This window comes from Myotis yumanensis, unplaced genomic scaffold (assembly GCF_028538775.1).
Source record: "Myotis yumanensis isolate MYYU_CA2020_CCGP unplaced genomic scaffold, mMyoYum1.0.hap1 SCAF_13, whole genome shotgun sequence".
Classification (NCBI taxonomy): Eukaryota; Metazoa; Chordata; class Mammalia; order Chiroptera; family Vespertilionidae; genus Myotis; species Myotis yumanensis.
In genome coordinates this window covers 45,584,003-45,603,779 of record NW_027223764.1, presented here as the reverse complement: position 1 = coordinate 45,603,779, position 19,777 = coordinate 45,584,003, and the positions used below count along the sequence as shown (strand labels likewise).

General features: G+C 37.7%; 1 protein-coding gene across 2 annotated transcripts in view; it reads right to left on the bottom strand.

Moving 5' to 3' along the window:
- Positions 1–1,971: 1,971 nt before the first annotated feature.
- Positions 1,972–19,777, bottom strand: part of SAMD8 (sterile alpha motif domain containing 8) — a 65,269-nt gene continuing 47,463 nt past the window's right edge. For both annotated transcript variants that reach the window (XM_070433044.1, XM_070433045.1), the window contains exons 3-6: positions 13,950–14,045; positions 11,639–11,756; positions 6,651–6,801; positions 1,972–6,493 (exon numbers count right to left, since the gene is read on the bottom strand). In XM_070433044.1, coding sequence (XP_070289145.1) covers positions 6,189–6,493; positions 6,651–6,801; positions 11,639–11,756; positions 13,950–14,045 — 670 coding nt within the window. In that variant the 3' untranslated portion in view covers positions 1,972–6,188. The remainder of the gene's footprint in view (positions 6,494–6,650; positions 6,802–11,638; positions 11,757–13,949; positions 14,046–19,777) is intronic.

The window sequence follows — 19,777 nt, the reverse complement described above, 5'->3', positions numbered from 1 at the left end:
GTCCTACTATCTTGGGGTCTCTAGCCTTCCCTTCATCTCCAGTGATCTTTTGTGTACTTTCCACCATCTTCTCTCTCTCTCTGACTTATGCTTCTGCCCGTTACCAATTCCTGTTTTATAGAACTACTTATACTTGTCTCTATAATTTAGATCCTGGCAACAGGCATTCCCAATGCTTCCATTTATAATATAATCAAATACATACTCCATCAACAGTTCCTTAATACATATACAAATAAACCAAATTTTTGCATGAAAATTAGAGCTCTCTAAGCTTTTCAGTGTCCTCATGAATTATCCTTCTGGAAGGGCTCAGCTTAAGTTTCATGAGTTTAGTGAATTCTCCCTGGACCCTCAGTTCCCAGTGAGCCTCCCTTAATCTCTCCAGCTACAGTGAAGACAATAAATTTGTTTACTGCCTCAGTTGTTTCCAAACATTTCCTTCCCCTACCCTCAATCCCCGCCCCCCCCCCCCCCCAAAGGGGAAGCCTATTAGGAAAGCCAAATATGTAAAACACCAACTCTAGAAGAAAATGGTACAAGCTCCACCTCCCTTCCCCTACCCCTAAAGATGTTTAACCAAGGAGTTTAAAAACTACTGGTCTAGCTCTAGCTGGTTTGGCTCAGTGGATAGAGCGACAGCCTGTGGACTGAATGGTTCCAGATTTGATTCCTGTCAAGGGCACATGCCGGGGCTGCAGGCTCTATCCCCAGTAGGGGGCGTGCAGGAGGTAGCCAATCAATGATTCTTTGTCATCATTGATCTCTCTCTCTCTCTCTCTCTCTCTCTCTCTCTCTCTCTCTCTCTCTCTCCCGTTCCTCTCTGAAATTAATAAAAAACAAACAAAAGAACTACTGGTCTATTCCATTAATGAATGTTGTTAGCTACCTTTTTATGTCATCTTCCTGGCTAGATTATTAATTCTCTGGGGGCACTATTTTATTGACCTAAATTTAACTACGATTTCAGCAACATGCACCAGGTACTAGGCCAGTAAAGCTACAGTACTTTTATAATTTTCCCCTTAATACCTCTGAGGTAGGCATCCCACTCCCCACCATTTCACATATAAGGTTAAGTGGGGCTGGAAGAAATGGCCCAATTTACTCAGAGGCAGAGATGTAACTCAGACCCAGGTCCTCAAGAGTCTAAATCCAGTGCATTTTGTGTTGTTAATCCTCACCCGAGGATATTTTTCCCATTGATTTTGAGAGAGTGTGGAAGGGAGGGGGAGAAACATCGATGTGAGAGAGACACATTGATTGGTTGCCTCCTGCATGCATCCTGACCACAAAGGCACGTGCCCTTGACTGGAATCGAACTCGGGACCCTTCAGTCTGAGAGTCGACGCTCTATCCACTGAGCCAAACCAGCAAAAGACTCCAGTGCATTTTTTATTCCACCAAACAGCCTCTAGGTCTGTTCTGGACTATTCTTTTCTAGAGTTCCTGAGAGAAGACCAGAGAGGCTACAGTTAGTAGTAATCATGAAGACAAGTTCAATCATGGATTAAGCTCATATGGTCCTGCACCTGTACAATGCTTAGCGTTCCAACCACTCCATGATTGTGGGCTACAGGGCTATCCCTAACAACTTTCCCCTTGTCTTTCTAACGCTGACCCGAGGGGATGATGGTGTCCTCCTATATAATCTCATTTAAATCAAATAAAAAACAAAAACTTTCATGTGTCCAGGAATAAGTAGATATTTGCTTCCCTTCCCTCCCTCTCAACTTAATCTACAATTTTTCTAATACCCTCAGGATGATCACTTTTTTTTCTTAGTGTACAGAAAAGAAAGGGGAAAGGGAAAACAGCTTATCTAATGAACAACTAAGAATTAGAAAATGTCAGGGACTAGATACATTAGGATTTAAAGTTGCAGGGCCCAATCATTTGCAAAAATAAAAATTCACTGTATAAGAAAATAGGCCAGCTGCATTAACAATGCAAAGACAAAGACGAGACTAATTCAACTTTCAAATGTTTTATTTTTAGTGTTTTAAAACTTTTTAATAGAACAAAGATATAAAATAATATATATTAGTTAAATCTGGATTTAATTTAGAATCAAGATATTTACTTATATACAATACTGTGCTTCAAGGTATGGCTACCACAGGAATTTTCACATCTTCAAGTAATACTAGTTTTTCTGTGGATAGGGTGACATTTAGGTAGAATTCTTGAAACAAAACATGCTCACTTTAATTCAAGCTAATTTTGTGCCCCCCATTATGTACCAGTTTCCACTTCCTTTTTTTCATATTAGAAATACTTTAATTGTCCTAACAATCCATAGATTCTCTGAATAAAAAATTATTAAAATTAAGCATTTTTAAGACGACATTACTGATAACATTGCTTGGTTATGTTCAGACAACTCAGTAGTTCAGATTGAAACAGACCTGAAATAACAATGAAATTAACAGAGTCCTCCTTCTCTCTCCATATGCTTAAACATGGAGTACACTGAATAAAAAGTCCTTTGGTTAATTTAGGGTAAAACATACTCTAACAATCAACTTTTTTGGTAGCTGAATTATGGCTTATAAATTTCACAGATATTTTTATTGAACTTGATGCAAAGTAACGGCCATGGTTTAGCTACTTGAAATTAGTGGCATTTGCTGGGGGTGAGGGGTAGGCAAGAAGGGGACCAAAACCAATTTCCATAGTAATGTCAGCCATTCAAAGCCACTCAAAGACAGAGAGGGGGAAAAGGAATCTTAACCTCTTTCCTTTTTCATTGGTCACCTGTAGCAGCCTGACTTTGCTGTTACCAACAATTCTCCTCTATAGAAGTACACGGGAAATCTGGGCTAACCTTTTTACAATTGCAAACTGTCTTAACTGCCAAGTACAGATGGCATTAAAACTGGCATGCCTTGTTGGCTTTGCAACTATCTAAACGAAACAAACACTGTTTAAGAAAGCGATTGAACTATTCTAAAAGAGAGCTTTCAGGTCTCAAATGCCTGCATACCTTAAAGAACTATCACTACAATTACCTTTGGTAAGGGATAACTTAAGTCTACAAAAAGACTATCAAAGAATTAAATTTATTAGATCAGAGTGTTTAAAACAAGAATATAGCTAATTTTCCCAAGCATGTTGGAATTAGAATCCTTAAAATAAAGTTTACTATGCAACTAATGATGAAATTGCCTTTTGCTGAATCCAGTCAAAGCAGGTTAGTGTTATGAATATGACTCTGAATACATAAACACTTTCCAAACAGATGTTCCTAAAACAGACTGTTTCCTAGCAGCTATAAAAGCTTTTGGCTCCTCTGTTCTCCATTTACAAATCACAAGATTTTGGAATTCTAACAACAACCAGGCAGGTACAGGGTAGAGAAGAATGCCACTTGCCGTGTTGGTTACACTACCAACAGGGCTCTTAGTCAATGGCTTCTTTCATGTGAACAGTTCACACTTATCAGCTGACTGGTTCTAAGGCTAAACTCAGTGCCTTCTGGCTTAAAAGGATACTACCAATAAACCGACCCAGCATATGAAAGTTGTTTTTACCCTAGCCATTCTGGCCACAGAGAACTATGGAGAGGATAGGCATATTGAGAGTTCTGCAGCATAGCAACAAAGGTTCCTCCCAAATTATTTGGTGATAACAGTAAACTTGCCTTCTTCAAATTATCCTACTCCCTATGAACTTCAATTACCTTTTCAGTAACACTGCCCAGTATAGACTTTAAAAAAAAGAAAGGTAGATCATGTTGTCCCAGGAACATAGAAAATGCATCAAAGACTTTGCATATACCTCCAGTTTGCACCCCAAACCAAAACTTTCTTGGTTCCTTCTACACTGAGGTCTCAAGTGTTTAATGATGTAAGCCTCTCACTAGTCTAAAACTGAAGAGCCTAGTAAGGGTCAAAAAAAAAAAAAATGTAGATCTAAAGCATGTAGCTTCTCTATCTAGCCACATTCACAACTAACATGTAAATGTAAATACCATCTCAACTAGTTTAGATTTTACCAAGAAAAAAAAAAAGACAAAAATCTGGAAATTTCTGGACAAACAAAAAGTGACAAAAATATAGGTTTCATATTAAGAGGAAAAAACACGGAAAAGAATTATGTCTCAAAGTTTTCCGAGAAAGAGGTTTGGAGATGACTGATTTATGTAAACACTGCCTTGTAATAGTTATAGAAATAAATTATAAGTTTAGCTTACCTTTTCCTCAAAACAGATTTGATAAATACAAGGTCTAAAGTTATTTTACAGTCCTTACTGCCATCAGCTGTTAGGCACTCTCAATGTCTATAGCTCTGCAAATCAGTTGCAATTTATTCTTTCTATTTTGTTCTAGAATAGAATCCATATGAAGGAAATAAGACTGATGGTAGGAAACTTACCATTAAGTAGCTACTTAACATTCTTGACTTAATGTTGCCACAAATTTTTTCCAAACATTTTTTCAAAAGCCGTATCAGTCCCTCCAAAGCTAAAGAAAAAATGACAGCATCACATCTTTTGACTGGGTCAAATTCCCCTGACTGGCAAAGGACACATCCTTCAACCTTCATAATTATGCAATTTCCTTAGATGAAATATTGGCATTTTTGTCCCTAGCATGTAATAGAATCAACAATTTAAGATATTATAAGACTGTCTTGAATGATATTTAAAAGCACAATAAAATAAATTGCCTTGTGCTGTTTCTCAAGTGGGAATAAAAAATTATGTTCAGAGCATACTCAAAATGGGATCATGCAGCACTGACTAAAACTTGTTCGAATAATATTCCTTTCCTGCCCAATCCAGTTGGGATCCTCTGTAGCTTATACAAGGTGGGATTATAACTCAAAGTGCAAAAATAAGATATTTCAACCAGTAAGAACCAGGCTCCTGCTAAGTAGCCTAATTTTAGACCTCAATATGCCAGCACCTTTTCTAACTCCTTGTTTTCAAATGGAATGTGAAAACTACACAATTAATATTCTAAGTGGCTAAGCTCATCAATTCCAATCCCACAACCATCCTACTGTCATAACTACTCTATAAAATCATTAAAAAAGTGAAGTGACAGATGTTATTTGAGGTCAAATTATATAAGGTACTAAATTTCTAGTGTTGTAAATAGCAACTAAGTTATATCTCTTCCTAATTGCCAAATTAAGACTAAATAGAAAGAATGTATGTACACAATTGTATTTAAAATATAAAAAAAACAATAAAACCTTTCATATCCAAATATGTCTGTGGCCAAGAATGAGACATTTCAAAGCCCAAAAAGTTATACTATGCTCACAACCTGTTATAAATTTCTTTTCAGAAAGAGAAAAAATATTTTTTGCATGCATATCTCCATACTCAAGGACATAAGAACTTTATCTAATGTCTGGTAAACACCCCACTGTTTTGCTCATTAAATAACATCATTAAAAAGCATAAAACTGGACTGCCATCTTACTAACAGCTATAGCACAAAGTTTTTCCAGGTAGCTGCATCACTAAAATTCAGTCAATTCTATTTTTATGGATGCAGTTATTTTTCCTCATGAGTTTATGATCATACTGAACCCTCAGAACAAAACAGGAACTGCATCTTTCGTTGCATCTTTGGTGAAAAATGCCTGTACTATATTTGTACTCTGTCACCACATGTATGGCCCCTTTCTCTTCTTGTTTCAGGCATCCTGGTATGTTCAATATACTTTTCTTAAAGGCAAAATTATGTTAATAAAACTGATTACTCTCCAGAGTTGTATTTTTAAAAAGACACAGAGATTAACTCAAAGAACAAGTATTGTTCATTTGGTAGGGGATTTTCCTTTGAAAATAATAAGAAACTTTAAAAAATATTATTTCTTGACTGGAATCCAACTTGAAATTAAAAAAAAAAAAAATCTTTCAACCAGCAAGTTCAAAATGCAAATACTCAACAGGTAAGGGTAACACCCTGACTTCAATCACATTACTTCTGCCTAAAGAGAAAAGGCAAAAAACATCTACTTAAGCTTTCTGTTCAAACAGATAGGGAAAGACTCTTAATGTTTCTTCATGCTTTCTATAATCACAGCCTTGCTCAGAACAGGGAACTTTACTTTGTCAACATAAAAGTCAAAAAGCAAGGCATCCAGGTACAACCTAGGGGAGAAAGCAAAGTTACTCACTTTCAAGAACTACTGTATATTTAATCACGAACCTATAACAAAGATAGTCTTCATCCAATTAGTCTTTTCATTATTGTTGGCTTTGAAAACGGCCAACAATATTCATTAGGTACTGTACCATTAACATTACATTCAAAAAAAGAAAACATGGGAAACCAAATTCTTGCTCTCCTACTCTGCTGATATGCTCTGGTATTAGCTAGAGTATGGTAGTACAAAAAGAGTCTTGTTGTGATATAAAAGGCAATAAACACATCAATGGAATAATGTTCATGGGCAGCCAAAATGAAGAAGATTCCAAAGAGGTTGAGAACCCAGGATAAAGTGTGCAAGAAATTCCAGCTTCTTGGTGTATCTGGGAAAAGGACAGAAAGATCATTTTAAAACCACATTCCTTCCAATGCTTTTTAGACATGTTTCTTAGGTTAGTCTCCCATTCTTCATAGAACTTGGCACCCTTCCCACTGCCTCCTCCGCAGTTAGTCATCTAATATGCATAACCAGATACTTACATTCAGTGACAAAGAAGTTCAGCATAGTTAGGACGACTGTGTGGCCACTGAACATGTAATCTCCACAAGTGTGAACACCTGTTAGCGTCATACCAAAGCCACTCCAAATGGCAAAGGCCCGGCGTAGTTTCTCCCACACACTGCCATATATCTATAAAGAAAGCTATGAATTAGTGCTTTAAATGCTTAAGGAGGTAAGAGATCTGAACATCCATTCCCATTGAAATTCAAATGCTGCCTGGCTAGGTAACTCAGTTGGTTAGAGCGTGGTCCTGATACACCAAGGTTGCAGGTTTGATCCCCAGTCAGGGCACATACAAGAATCAACCAATGAATGCCTAAATAAGTGGACAATAAATCGATGTCTCTCTTTCTCCCTCCCTCTTCCTAAAATCAATAAATTAAAAAAAATAAATTCAAATGCTGAATGACTTAGAAATAAGATCTAAGCAAAAGCAACCAGAAGACTCCCAGTCTAATGAACTCCAGTTATCAAGACTGGGTGGTCAAGCTTGGCAGTACTCAGAAATATTTCGGTAATTAAATAAATAAAATCAATATAATTTAAACTTCTCTACTAGGGGTTTCTTTGTAAGAAAAAAGGTGATCAAAATACAAAAGTATTTCTAAGTTTCTAATCCAATAATTAAGTAGTATTTGTTCAGCTCTCCTTGCCAATAAGAAATAGGCTGTGGCAAAGACAATGACTACCAATCAATATCCATTCTCCCCTTCTTCACTGTTAACAAAATCTCAAATGTATTTGAAGTGGCAATGAATTCAACCAAAAGAAACATTGTATTTTCCAGTCTCCCTTGCAGCTAGGTGAGGCTATGTGACTAAATTCTGTAAAAAAAAACATTATGAAAGTGTAAAAGGTTTCTAGGAAAGCTATTCCCTCTTCTGGTTGTCACGTAGCTTTTAGTCAAAGATTAAGAAAATATGTTATCACTTATAGTCAAAGATTATAAAGTACTTTAGTCATGGCCTGAAGGCCTGCCTGTAAAGCAAGTTCCAGGAAAAAAAAGTTTAAAAGTACACTTTGCTTGAGATAATAGAAAAATATTGCTAGTTAAGCACAAAACAATGATAGCTTAAACAATATCAAAGGTCATGAGATGTTTAGTTTCTGCTTTTTGCTTTAAAGATGTCACTGACATGCAATTATGAGATATTTTGCAGAATCTTGGTTCCTTAACCAGATAGATCACCCAATCAGAGTGACAAAGACACCAAATGAGATGTCAGGAACTGAATTAATCAGACTAAGGAAAACCACAAAAGCTTGCACAAGAACTAACCAATCTACTTCATCCTCAGACCCTATCTCCCAACCCTCAATCTTTGCCTTTAAAAACCCTTGCTCAAAAGCCATTGGGAGTTTGGGCTTAAAGCAATAGCTTCCCATTCTCCTGGCTTGGCACCATGGCAATAAATGGCTTTAATTTCTCTACTGCAAAATTTAGTGTTGAGTGTTTGGCTTTGCTGCATGCAGAGTGAGTGGTCTGATCCCCTTGTTTGGTAATAAAACATCTTCAATAGAAATCACAATTTCATTACAAAGCTCATCTGCTGATTATACACTACCTAGCTTTCTCTGCCATAGTTGAGGGCAGGAGAGGAAGAATTTATTAATAGAGAAAATAAAAGAGAAGGTACTAAAGTACACAATTTGGTTCTTCCATGACTTCTAATGAGAATAGGTTTAGAGACGTTACTCTCATGAAAGTAAAAAATCAGGCAGTGAAGAACTAGGAAAAAATCTCAGCCATGGACAGGAAACAAGTAATGTCTGTCCAAAAAAAAAAGGAAAGAAAGAAGTTATTGCTCAATTACTCAAGTCTCCCTATCCTTTCCAACCTCAAATATCAGAAAAATAAAGTTGTAACCACACAATAGAATGAGTACAATGATCTGATGAGACAAGGTGTAAAAATTTGCTTTAAGAATTCCATTGATTAATTTAAAAATAGGCATGTTCTTGGTTCTGTGCCCAAACCTCTTACTTCTGAGAATGAGAGTTTAAGCAATTAATTTATTACAATGAAAATGCCCCAAAGAGTTCACTGTAAGGGATTTGATTGCTAGTTAATATCACCTTAACTTTCTATTTTTAATGACTGTTGCAAATAATATAGGTCAATAAGTAGGTTATCTTATAATTCAAAGCAATTAACAGCATTTATGGCACAATTTGAATAGAAAGCTCCATATATAATTAACTGATCACGAAAAACAGTAATTAGAGACGGTAAAAGGGCTGTCCATACTATAGAGGAATGGGGTTTAATTTCTTTTCATAGCATACTAGAGGTCCAGTGCACAAAACTTGTGCACTGGTAGGGTCCCTAGCAGCTGCCAGCTGCCAGTCGGGTACTCCCCGACCACCTGCCCCAGCCACCCCCGGTGGAACTCCTGGAAGAACTCTGGTCAAGGGGACAATTTGCACACTATGCTTTTATTATATAGGATGTTGCAGTCCAATGCACATATATTTAGTGGCTGACCCATAATTAAATCCTTTGGCTACAGGAAATTATTTTTTCAGTATAATAAGTTTTCTTTAAACCTCTTTTAATCAAATAGCATACTATTTGAGGAAACTGTTCTACCACTACTTGATATCATGTACAGAAATAAGTTCAATAGATTAAAGATTTAAATATAAAAGAAGACTATAGAAGTTTCAGATAACATCTTTCATTAATCAGAATGGCAGTGACTCAAAAGATGAACAACAAATGGTGCTGGCACATGGTGGTAAAACTGACACGCATACATTGTTGGTGACAATGAAAACTTGTTTTTTCTAGCAGACATTTGAACAATACATCATAATTTTTAATGTGTGTGTTCTTTGATTTTATAATTCCACTTTCAAAAACTTGTCTTAAGGAGATGATTAAATAGTGAAAAAGCATAAATGTACACAGATATTTATCACAGCACTGTTTATAAAGCATAGATTTGGAAACAACCTAAATGTGCGCCACTTGGGAGACTGGTAAATCATGCAATGGAATACTCTGCAGCTATTGAAAAGATGAAGTATGGCTATTTGTATTTCTTCAGAAAAAAAGTAAACATAATATTAAATAAAACATAAGGTAAAAAACTATGCCTGTAATATAATCCTATCTTTTGTTTTTAAAAAAGTATCTATCCAGATTAACTTATTTAATGTATAAGCATGCTTACAAATAGCCTATGTGACTACCCACATGACAGTTAATAGCATTATTTATGGAGTAGAGTGAAAGAGAAGAATTGTGCGCTTTTACTTTTTTAAAAAAGTATATTTTATTGATTTTTTACAGAGAGGAAGGGAAAGGGATAGAGAGTTAGAAACATCGATGAGAGAGAAACATCAATCAGCTGCCTCCTGCACACCCCCACTAGGGATGTGCCTGCAACCAAGGTACATGCCCTTGACTGGAATCGAACCTGGGACCCTTCAGTCTGTAGGCTGACACTCTATCCACTGAGCCAAACCAGTCAGGGCCGCTTTTACTTTTTAACTCGTACATTTCTATAAAATTTGAATTTTTAAAATAAAGCATTTTATTATTTTTTAAATGTTATTTATTTTAGAGAGGAAAGGAGAGAAATATTGATTTGTTGTTCCACTTATTTGTGCATTCATTGGTCGATTCTTTTTAAAAAATATATATTTTATTGATTTTTCACAGAGAGGAGGGGAGAGGGATAGAGAGTTAGAAACATCGATGAGAGAGGAACATCGATCAGCTGCCTCCTGCACACCTTCTACTGGGGATGTGCCCGAAACCAAGGTACATGCCCTTGGCCGGAATCAAACCTGGGACCTTTCAGTCCGCAGGCCGACGCTCTATCCACGGAGCCAAACCGGTTAGGGCTCATTGGTTGATTCTTGTATATGTCCTGACTGCAGATGGAACTCGCAACCTTGGTGTATTGGGATGACGCTTTAACCAACTGAGCTACCCGGCAAGGACTAAAATTTGAATTTTTATAATAAACTTATGTAACTCTGTAATTAGAAAATATTACTCTCCCTTTTTTGGGACAAAAACAGCTTTTACCTTAAAAATGAAACATTTCCTTTACACTAACTCCTAATTGTCATATAACCCTTCCTCCTTTCTTACTGGCCAGTCTCCTAATACCAGGAGAAAGTTTGCCACCCTTCAGCTCAGGGCTTTATTTTTAGCTCTTGATCGCCTTTGGCTGCCTTATCTTCCCTTGTTGACATTTCAGCTATTTAGATTGCAGCAGAAGAACTGACATTTAATTCTGTTTAACACTTTACAAACATGAAAATAACAAAGGTGTTAATATATTCATTTGAATATTTTGGAACACAACCAAAGCATGAAGGCTTAAGGTAATAAATTCTTTTGGCCAAATTTAATGAGTTACAACAGCCAATTTTATATATAAAGTACAGGTGCTTTTCAGGATATTTTTATTTTTAAAGTTATTTATTACTCAGGTTTTTTTTGTTCCCAGCTGCATAATCGCTCTCTCTCAATTTAACCAGAAAAGATGTCTACAGTTTACCAAAAAAGCTACAAAGTATAAAATAAAAAACAAAAAATCAGCCATTATTTAGTATATCCCAGAAAGAGTAAAGTTTATAGCAGTGGGTACTATTTTAAATGGAATATAATCAAACTGCAACTTTTAAAAAAGGAGAGATGAGGACAGTGAAGAGGCCAGTCATGTAATATGAAGAACTAAAGATGCTGAGGATAGTGGGGAAGGGACCATGATTAATCCAAAGAAACTTTCTATAGCTCTACAGCAGATCAATGGATAGAAGTAACAGAGAGGCAGATTCTGGCTTAAAATTTTTACCAAATCATTTCTAGAGGTTTATTACAGATACTGAAAATACTAAAAAGCACATTTTAATAGTAAAAGCAAAATCTTAGCCCTACTGTGTAAATGGTGCCATCAACCCACCAAGAAGAAGAGGAGAAAGAATGATAAAGAAGGTAGCAGGCTACCTTTCCAGTACACTGCAGGTGCTGTCCTGGCACGGAGAGGGAGGTCACAAACATGGTAAAGCAGCGAAGCAAGAATACAGTGCCCATCAGACTACAGAGCCTTCGCAGAAGTATTGACCTGTGGACAGAGCGACCAAAAAGGGAGAAAGATCAGAAGAAAACAAACCAAAATAACCCAGACTTCAAATGTTCCTTTAAAGGGAGAGCAAGCAGGAATACCGCTAGACTCTTGGAAGAGGACAGAAATCTTAGAGACTATCATTGTCCAGGAGAACTTTCTGCAATGATGAAAATGTTCTACAACTGCACTGTCCAACATTTGAAATGTGATTGGTACAAGTGAGGAACTGAATATTAATTCTATTTCATTTTCACTGATTTAAATTCAAATGGTCACACGTGGCTACCACCTGCCATGTTGGACAGTGCAGACCTAAGAGCATCATTTCATTGATAAGAAAATATGGCTAAGAGAAAGCAAAAGAGTTATATAAAAGAGAAGACTAGTACCTAGCTTGACTCAGCTTGGTGTTAGTCCTATTACTCATATATTGCTCATAAATTATTTACTTAATGAGAGGTAAAGTTGAATACGTGGTTCTAGGGAATTTTTTTGCTCATTAATAGCATTGTAAATTTGTTAATGATAGTAGCTATCTACTAAACATTATCTTCCCTAACTTAAACTTAGCTATCAGCTGACTCAGTGGTTGAGCATTGACCTATGAACCAGGAGGTCACGGTTCAATTCCCCATTGGGGCACATGCCTGGGTTGCTGGTTCGGTCCCCTGTGTGGGGTGTGTAGGAGGCAGCCAATCAATAATTCTCTCTCATCATTGATGTTTCTATCTCTCTCTCCCTCTCCCATTCCTCTCTGAAATCAATAAAGGTATATTTGAAAAAAAATACTGTTTTTTTTAAATACTAAGTTTTGCATTATGTCTATCTCTAACAAAAAATTTAAAGTGCATTGTGACACCACTTGTCTGTTATATTATTGTTTTTAAATGTCTTAAAACCAAATCAGAGTATAAGATACTTAAATTCAGGGACTATGCTGTACATGTTTTCAAAATGCTACTCCCATCCTAAAAAACAAACACACACTGAACATAAGGTTAGGTATGTTTTAAACTTCAGTGTGTACACCTGGGATGGAGCCTAGGATTCTGCATTCTAACAAGAGCTCAGGTGATTCTAGTGAAAGTGGCACAAAGACATTTGAGAAACACTTTCTTTGATTATGAAACATCAAAATTTGCATTTAACTGTCCACTGCTATGCTTTGTTAAATCTACAAAGGCTTCCTATAAAGTAAACTCTTTCTTGTTTTGAAGAGTTGATAAAATTAAAATCTACAGGGTCTTAGAAGACAAAGCTAAACCAGAGAGCAGCAGGGATACACATGTTTTTAAACCACCTCTGGTTTTAAGCAATATTGCTACAAAACAGGAGAAAATGAGGTGCAATATGGCCTAAAAGTGTCACATGAATAGCAATCATCAACCTGTCTTTCACCTTCAAAGCACTGAAACACTAGTAATTGCTGCTTAGGACCTGATGCCCAACACTATGCTCTCACAAGCACTCCCCGGTGAGAAGAAACGAGCAAACATTCAGGAAAGTGTTGCTCTTCCTCTTCAGTGTCCAAAGACAAGGAGTAAGATATCCACAACTTCCTGGTTCTTTAATTTTTTCTTCACTATGCCTTATTTTTTACTTAAATCAAGTAATTTCCCCTCATAAGGTAGGATAGGAGCCTCCCTTTATCCTTCTCTTCTTTTTCTAATGAGGAAAAAAAATTTTGCTTTATGTTTCTTGGTGAAAGTGCCAAAGCAGCACTTCCCCTATTCAGCAATTTCCTCTACCATCTAAAGTACACCGCACTGACTAGGCATGCACAGTATGTGCAAAATAATCTCTTTTTTCATAGGCCTCCTCCAAACAGAGAACCATTTCTTCCACTCAAACTCCTTAGAGGAGTTTCTATCCTTCTACAGAAAGTGACATTTTTTATTTGTTTCCAAAGAAAGATAATGGCTAGATTGTCAATGGTTGGCCCATATCTGAACATCACTATTTCTGTTCTTTCCCTATAAAATACATTCAGAATATTACTAACTATGTAGGTATTACCTCTGGCTGACTCCTTTGTTGATCAAAACCAAAACATTTTCCTATGTCAATAACTATAATGTCACAATGACTACAGAAGGAAATTAATAAGGAAACTGCAAAGGGAGAAACTGGTTTGAGGACTTTTACACAAGACAGTCAGAACACTTTCAGTGTTTTAATGAAGTGAAGTACCTGTGTTTGTGAAGAAGAAGAACCAGGATCCAAATATAGCACAGAATCATGCCACATACTTCTGTCATGGCAAAGGCCCATGGGATTCTAGGAACGCTAGAACAGAAAAAATTAATTTTGGGCTTAAGTATATGCTCATAAATGACACTACTATTTTCAATATGATACTGTTCTAATAATGACCTTAAAATTGCTTTCTATAACTTTTATCTCTTTCAGAAGATGATATTTGGAGAACCTGGGTGGGGAAACTATTTCATAAAGTACCCCACTTACCAGAACCTCTTTGTTGTCTGTGATTCCAGGCATGTTTCTCTGTTAAGAAGTAACAACCCTGCGCTAGCTGGTTTGGCTCAGTGGATAGAGTGCTGGCCTTCGGACTGGAGGGTCCCAGGTTCGATTACTGGTCAGGGGCACATGCCTGGGTTACAGGCTCAATCCCCAGTAGGGGGCGTGCAGGGAGTGCAACAATTCTATCTCATCATTTATGTTTTTATCCCTCTCTCCCTCTCCTTTCCTCTCTGAAATACATACACACACACACACACACACACACACACACACACTCTAGAGGCCCAATGCATGAAATTCGTGCAAGGGGCTCAGCCCTTGCAGCCCCGGATGGTTGTTCTGCTGTTCAGCCTAATTAGTATATTAGCTCTTTATCATATAGAATGGATAGATAGATAGATATAGATATAAATATAGATATATAGATATGAAGTAACAACCCTAACAACCCTTGCCCTGGCCTGTGTGGCTCAGTTGGTTGGAGCACTGTCCCAGACACCAAAAGGTCATGGGTTCAATTCCTGGCCAGGGCACATCCCTATGTTGCAGTTTCAGTTCCCAGTTGGGGTGGATATGAGCAATAACCAATCAATGTTTCTCTCTCACATCGATGTTTTCCTCTCTCTTCAAATCAATAAACATATCCTCAGGTGAGGATTTAAAAAAAGAAGCAGCAACAAATCTTTCCTCCCTTATAGCATCGTAGACCTGGATATAGGGCTGCCCACAAAAGACAATGGGATATAGGCTCACTCTTTGCATGATGGTCTCATTTTAGAATCCAGACAAGCAGGGTTTGTCTTTGACTCCTCGTCTTTTTTAGTATACAGTAGTCCCCCTTATTGGTGGAGTATATATTCTAAGACTTCCAGTGGATAGTACCAAATTCTATATATGGTATGATAAAGTTTAATTTATAAATTAGACACAGTAGGAGATTAACAACAATAACTAATAATAAAGTAGAAGTTATAATAATATACTCTAATTACAGTTATGTGAATGTGGCGCCTCTCTCTCTCTCTCTCTCTCTCTCTCTCTCTCTCTCTCATGCAGTATCTTATAATACTGTACTCTTCCTTCTTCTTGTGATGATGTGAGATGATAAAATGCCTACATGATGAAGTGAGGTAAATGAGACATTATTAAATAAGGGTTACTTGAACTCAAGCATTGTGATACTATGACAATCAATCATATAACCCGGACGGCTACTAAATGACTAATGGGCAGGTAGCATGTACAGCGTGGATACACTGGACAAAGAGATGATTCATGTCCAGGATGGAATGGAGCAGGCGAGTGAGAGATTTCATCACACTACTCAGAATGGCGCACAATTTAAAACACATGAATTATTTCTGGAATTCCCACTTAATAAATTCAGATCACAGTTGACCACGGGTAACTGTGGAAAGCGAAACCTTGGAAAAGAGGGGACTGCTATATTTGGTTTATTATTGGGGCAATAAGTAGAGTTTTTGTTTTATTTTACTCCTTTATATCCCCCTGTTCCCCTTTGTTTTATATTTCCTTTTTTGAAACTATATTTTTATTGATTTTGGAGAGGAAGGGAGAGGGAGATAGAAATATCAATGATGTGAGAGAATCATCGATCAGCTGTCTCCTACACCCCCCACACTGGGGATCAAGCCTGTAACGCAGGCATGTGCCCTGACTGCGAATTGAACCCTGACCTCCTGGTTCATAGGTCGATGCTCAACCACCAAGCCACAGCAGCTGGGCTTTTAAAAAAAATTTTTTTTTAAATCCTTACTCAAGGACATGGTTCTTCATTGGTTTTAGAGGGAGAGGCAGGGAGAGGGAGTGAGAAACAGCAATTGGTTGCCTCCCATACGCACTGGGACTGGGGATTAAACCACAACCTTGGGTATGTGCCTCGATCAGGAATTGAACCTGAAACCTTTTTGGTGCATGGGATGACGCTCCAACCAACTGAGCCCTGTACTGACTAGGGGTTGTACAACTTCTTATACTACTCTGTAGCTAATAACTCTTTTTTTAATTATTGATTTGAGAGAGAGAGAGAGAGAGAGAGAGAGAGGAAAAGAGAGAGATTTGTTGTTCCACTTATCCATGAATTCATTAGTTGCTTCTTGTATGTGCCCTGACTGGGGATGGAACCCACAACCTCAGTGTATTGGGATGATGCTCTAACCAACGGAGCTCCCCGGCCAGGGCCTAGTGACTCTTTTTCTCTTGTGTTCCTATCATGAATTCATCTCCAATCTATTCTATCAATTTTAATTTTTCCTTGCGGGGGGGAAGGGGGCAGGGGATCTCTCCTAGAGCTCTTCTCCTTCTTGTTCCATTCTAGAATGGTTGCCATTTTCTAGTCCTCCTGCATAGCTATTTGTTGGAATAAAACTTAACCCTCATCTCGGGAATTCCTCTTTCCTAAGATGGATTCTCTGTAGATCCCATGTCCTGTTCCTCCCCAGTTCACTTAGTTTTGATGGTGTGTATCCTCCAGCTGTTTTCCGAGAAAGTGGGGCTAGAGGACAAACTTGTTTTAGTGTTAGATTTATTTGAGGTTTAACTTACAAACTGAAAAATTTGCCCTTTTCAGCTCTACAGTTCAATGAGTTCTGACACACATTCAGTCATATAACCATCACCACAATAAAGGTATAGAACATTTTCATCAGTCCAAAAGTTCCCTGTGTCCCTTTGTAGTCACTCCCCTCACTCATTTCCAGCCCTTGGACCACTGATCTGATTTCTGTCCCTTATAGATTTGCTTTTCCCAGAATGGCATATAAATGCACTCACAGTATTTATCCAGATAGCTTTTATATCTGGCTGTTTTCACTCAGCATAATACATTTTAGAGTCATCCATGTTACTGTATTTATAATTCTTTATCCATTCTTTATCTACAATTCCTTTATCACTATACTGGTTGATGGATATTTTGGGCTATTTTCAGTTTTGGGTGATTATGAATAAAGACCACATACAGGTATTTGCATGGACATGTTTTCATTTCTCTTGGGTAAATACCTAGGGGTGAAACTGTTGAGTCCTATGTTAAGTGTATGTTTAACTTCTTAAGAAACTATCAAACTGTTTTCAAAGCAGTTGCATCATTTTGCATTTCCACCAGCAATGTATGACAGTATCAGTTGCTTTGAATTCTCACTAGGCCTTTTTATCAATTTTTTTCATTTTAGCAATTCTAGTAGGTGTGGGGTTGGAGAGTAAATATATTGAGACTTGCAAATTTAAAAATATCCTTGGGTCTAGACTTATATCTAATTGGTAGTTTGCCTGGACCAAGAATTCTAGGTTAGACATTATTTTCTCTCAGAATGGTAAAGGCATTGCTCCATTGTCTTCTAGTTTCTACTGTTGCTAAGAAGTTTGATGCTATTTGGATTTCCAATCTTTGCATGTGACCTATTTTGTCTCTCTTTTTAAAAAAAATATATTTTATTGATTTTTCACAGAGAGGAAGGGAGAGGGATAGAGAGTTAGAAACATTGATGAAAGAGAAGCATCGATCAGCTGCCTCCTGCACACCCCCAACTGGGGATGTGCCTGCAACCAGGGTACATGCCCTTGGCTGGAATCGAACCTGGGACCCTTCAGTCCGCAGGCCGACGCTCTATCCACTGAGTCAAACCAGTTAGGGCTTAAGAAGCTTTTTAGGATCTTCTGCTATATTCAGTATTTTGAAATTTTTCATTTCTTATATTGGGTGCTCAGTGGGCCCTTTCACTCTAGAAAGTCATGTTCTTTGGCTCTGGGAAATTTCCTTGTATTATATCTTAGACAATATCTTCCCCTTCATTTTCTTTATGTATTCTTTATAAGAAACCCCACTTGTTCACTGTGGGGCCACCTGGATTGATCTTACTTTTTTTCCTCTACTAAAAAAATTTTGTTTTTGTTAATCCTCACTTGAGGACATTTTTTTCCCCATTGATTTTTTTTTAGAGAGAGTGGAAGGGAGTGGAAAAGAGAGAAAGAGATAGAGAAACATCAGTGTGAGAGAGATACATCGATTGGTTGCCTTTTGCATGTGCCCTGATCAGAGCTGGGGATTGAACCTGCAACACAGGTATGTGCTCTTTGGGAATCAAACCCAAGACCTTCGGTGTGTGGGCTAACACTCTAACCACTGAACACCACCAGCCAGGGCTCTGCTACTTTTCATCTCTGTTCTACATGCTGGGCAATTTCATCAAATCTATGTTCCAATTATCTTGCTAGATTTTAAATTTCTTTTTTTGTTTTGTTTTGTTAATCCTCACCCAAGGATACTTTTTCCATTGATTTTTTTTTTTTTTAAGAGAGGAGGAGGAGGGGGAGAGACAGAGAAAGAAAAATATCAATGAGTAAGAGACATATCAATTGGTTGCCTCCTGCACATGCCCTGATGGGGCCAGGGATAGAGCCTGCAATGGAGGTATGTGCCCTTGACCAGAATTGAACTTGTGACTCTTGGGTGTGTGAGCCAATGCTCTAACCACTTAGTGAAACCATCTAGGGCGACTTCCATTTTTTATTTTCTAAAAACTTTTATTTTTAAATATATTTTTATCAATTCCAGAGAGGAAGAAAGAGGAAGAGAGAGAGAGAAATATCAATGATGAGAAAGAATCGTTGACCAGCTGCCTCCTGCATGCCCCCTACTGGGGATCGAGCCCACAACCCGGGCATCTGCCCTTGACCGGAATCAAACCTGGGACCCTTCAATCCGCAGGCCAACACTTTATCCACTGAGCCAAACTGGCTAGGGCTTTCCAAAAACTTTTTATCTGAATTTTCCTTTTTTTTATAGGCTACTGTTATTATCTCATAGAATGCGACATCTCTTGTCTGTGAGAACAGTATTGTTTTGAAGTGTTCTTCTTTCCCTATTTGTGTTCCCAGTTTGCTTTTTCTGTTTGCATTGGTCTCTTTTCCTCAAATACTTAGTGATCCTTGACTGACCATTTATACTTGATAGTGAAGTACTAAAAACAACAACAAAAACCTGACGCTCTGTGTGCATGGACAGAGCTTGTCAAGCTGTCGATTTCACTGGAGAGTAATTGAGCAGAGGTCTGGTAAATGAGATAGGGCCATCTTCCTACCACCGTTTCTACAGTTTTCTCTCGCGTAGGTTTTCCAAGGAGAGGACTGTTCTCCTGCTTGGAGGACTGAGACTCAGTGGGAGTGGAGATGGGAAATAAGTCTGGCTACTTGGGGAAGGGAGTTAGAAGTCTCAGTGATCAGTATGTAAATTTACAGTTAACTCTCTTGAAAACATACCGAAAAACATGCACCTTTGTTCTCGTGTGGGCCTGGTGTCTCCAAGTCCAGAGTCCCTCACATTCAACTACTCTGGAGAATATACTACCTGTCTTCTATTGGAGTAGAGCAGGTCTAAAAAATTCTTAAATTGGTTTTTAACGAAATCTCCCATATTTAGTTCCTATTGATATCTGGTCTTGAGATATGCTTGGTGCCTCCTATTTTGAGTTTTTCTAGAGCTCTATAGTACAAATAAATTCACCTTTTGGGCACTG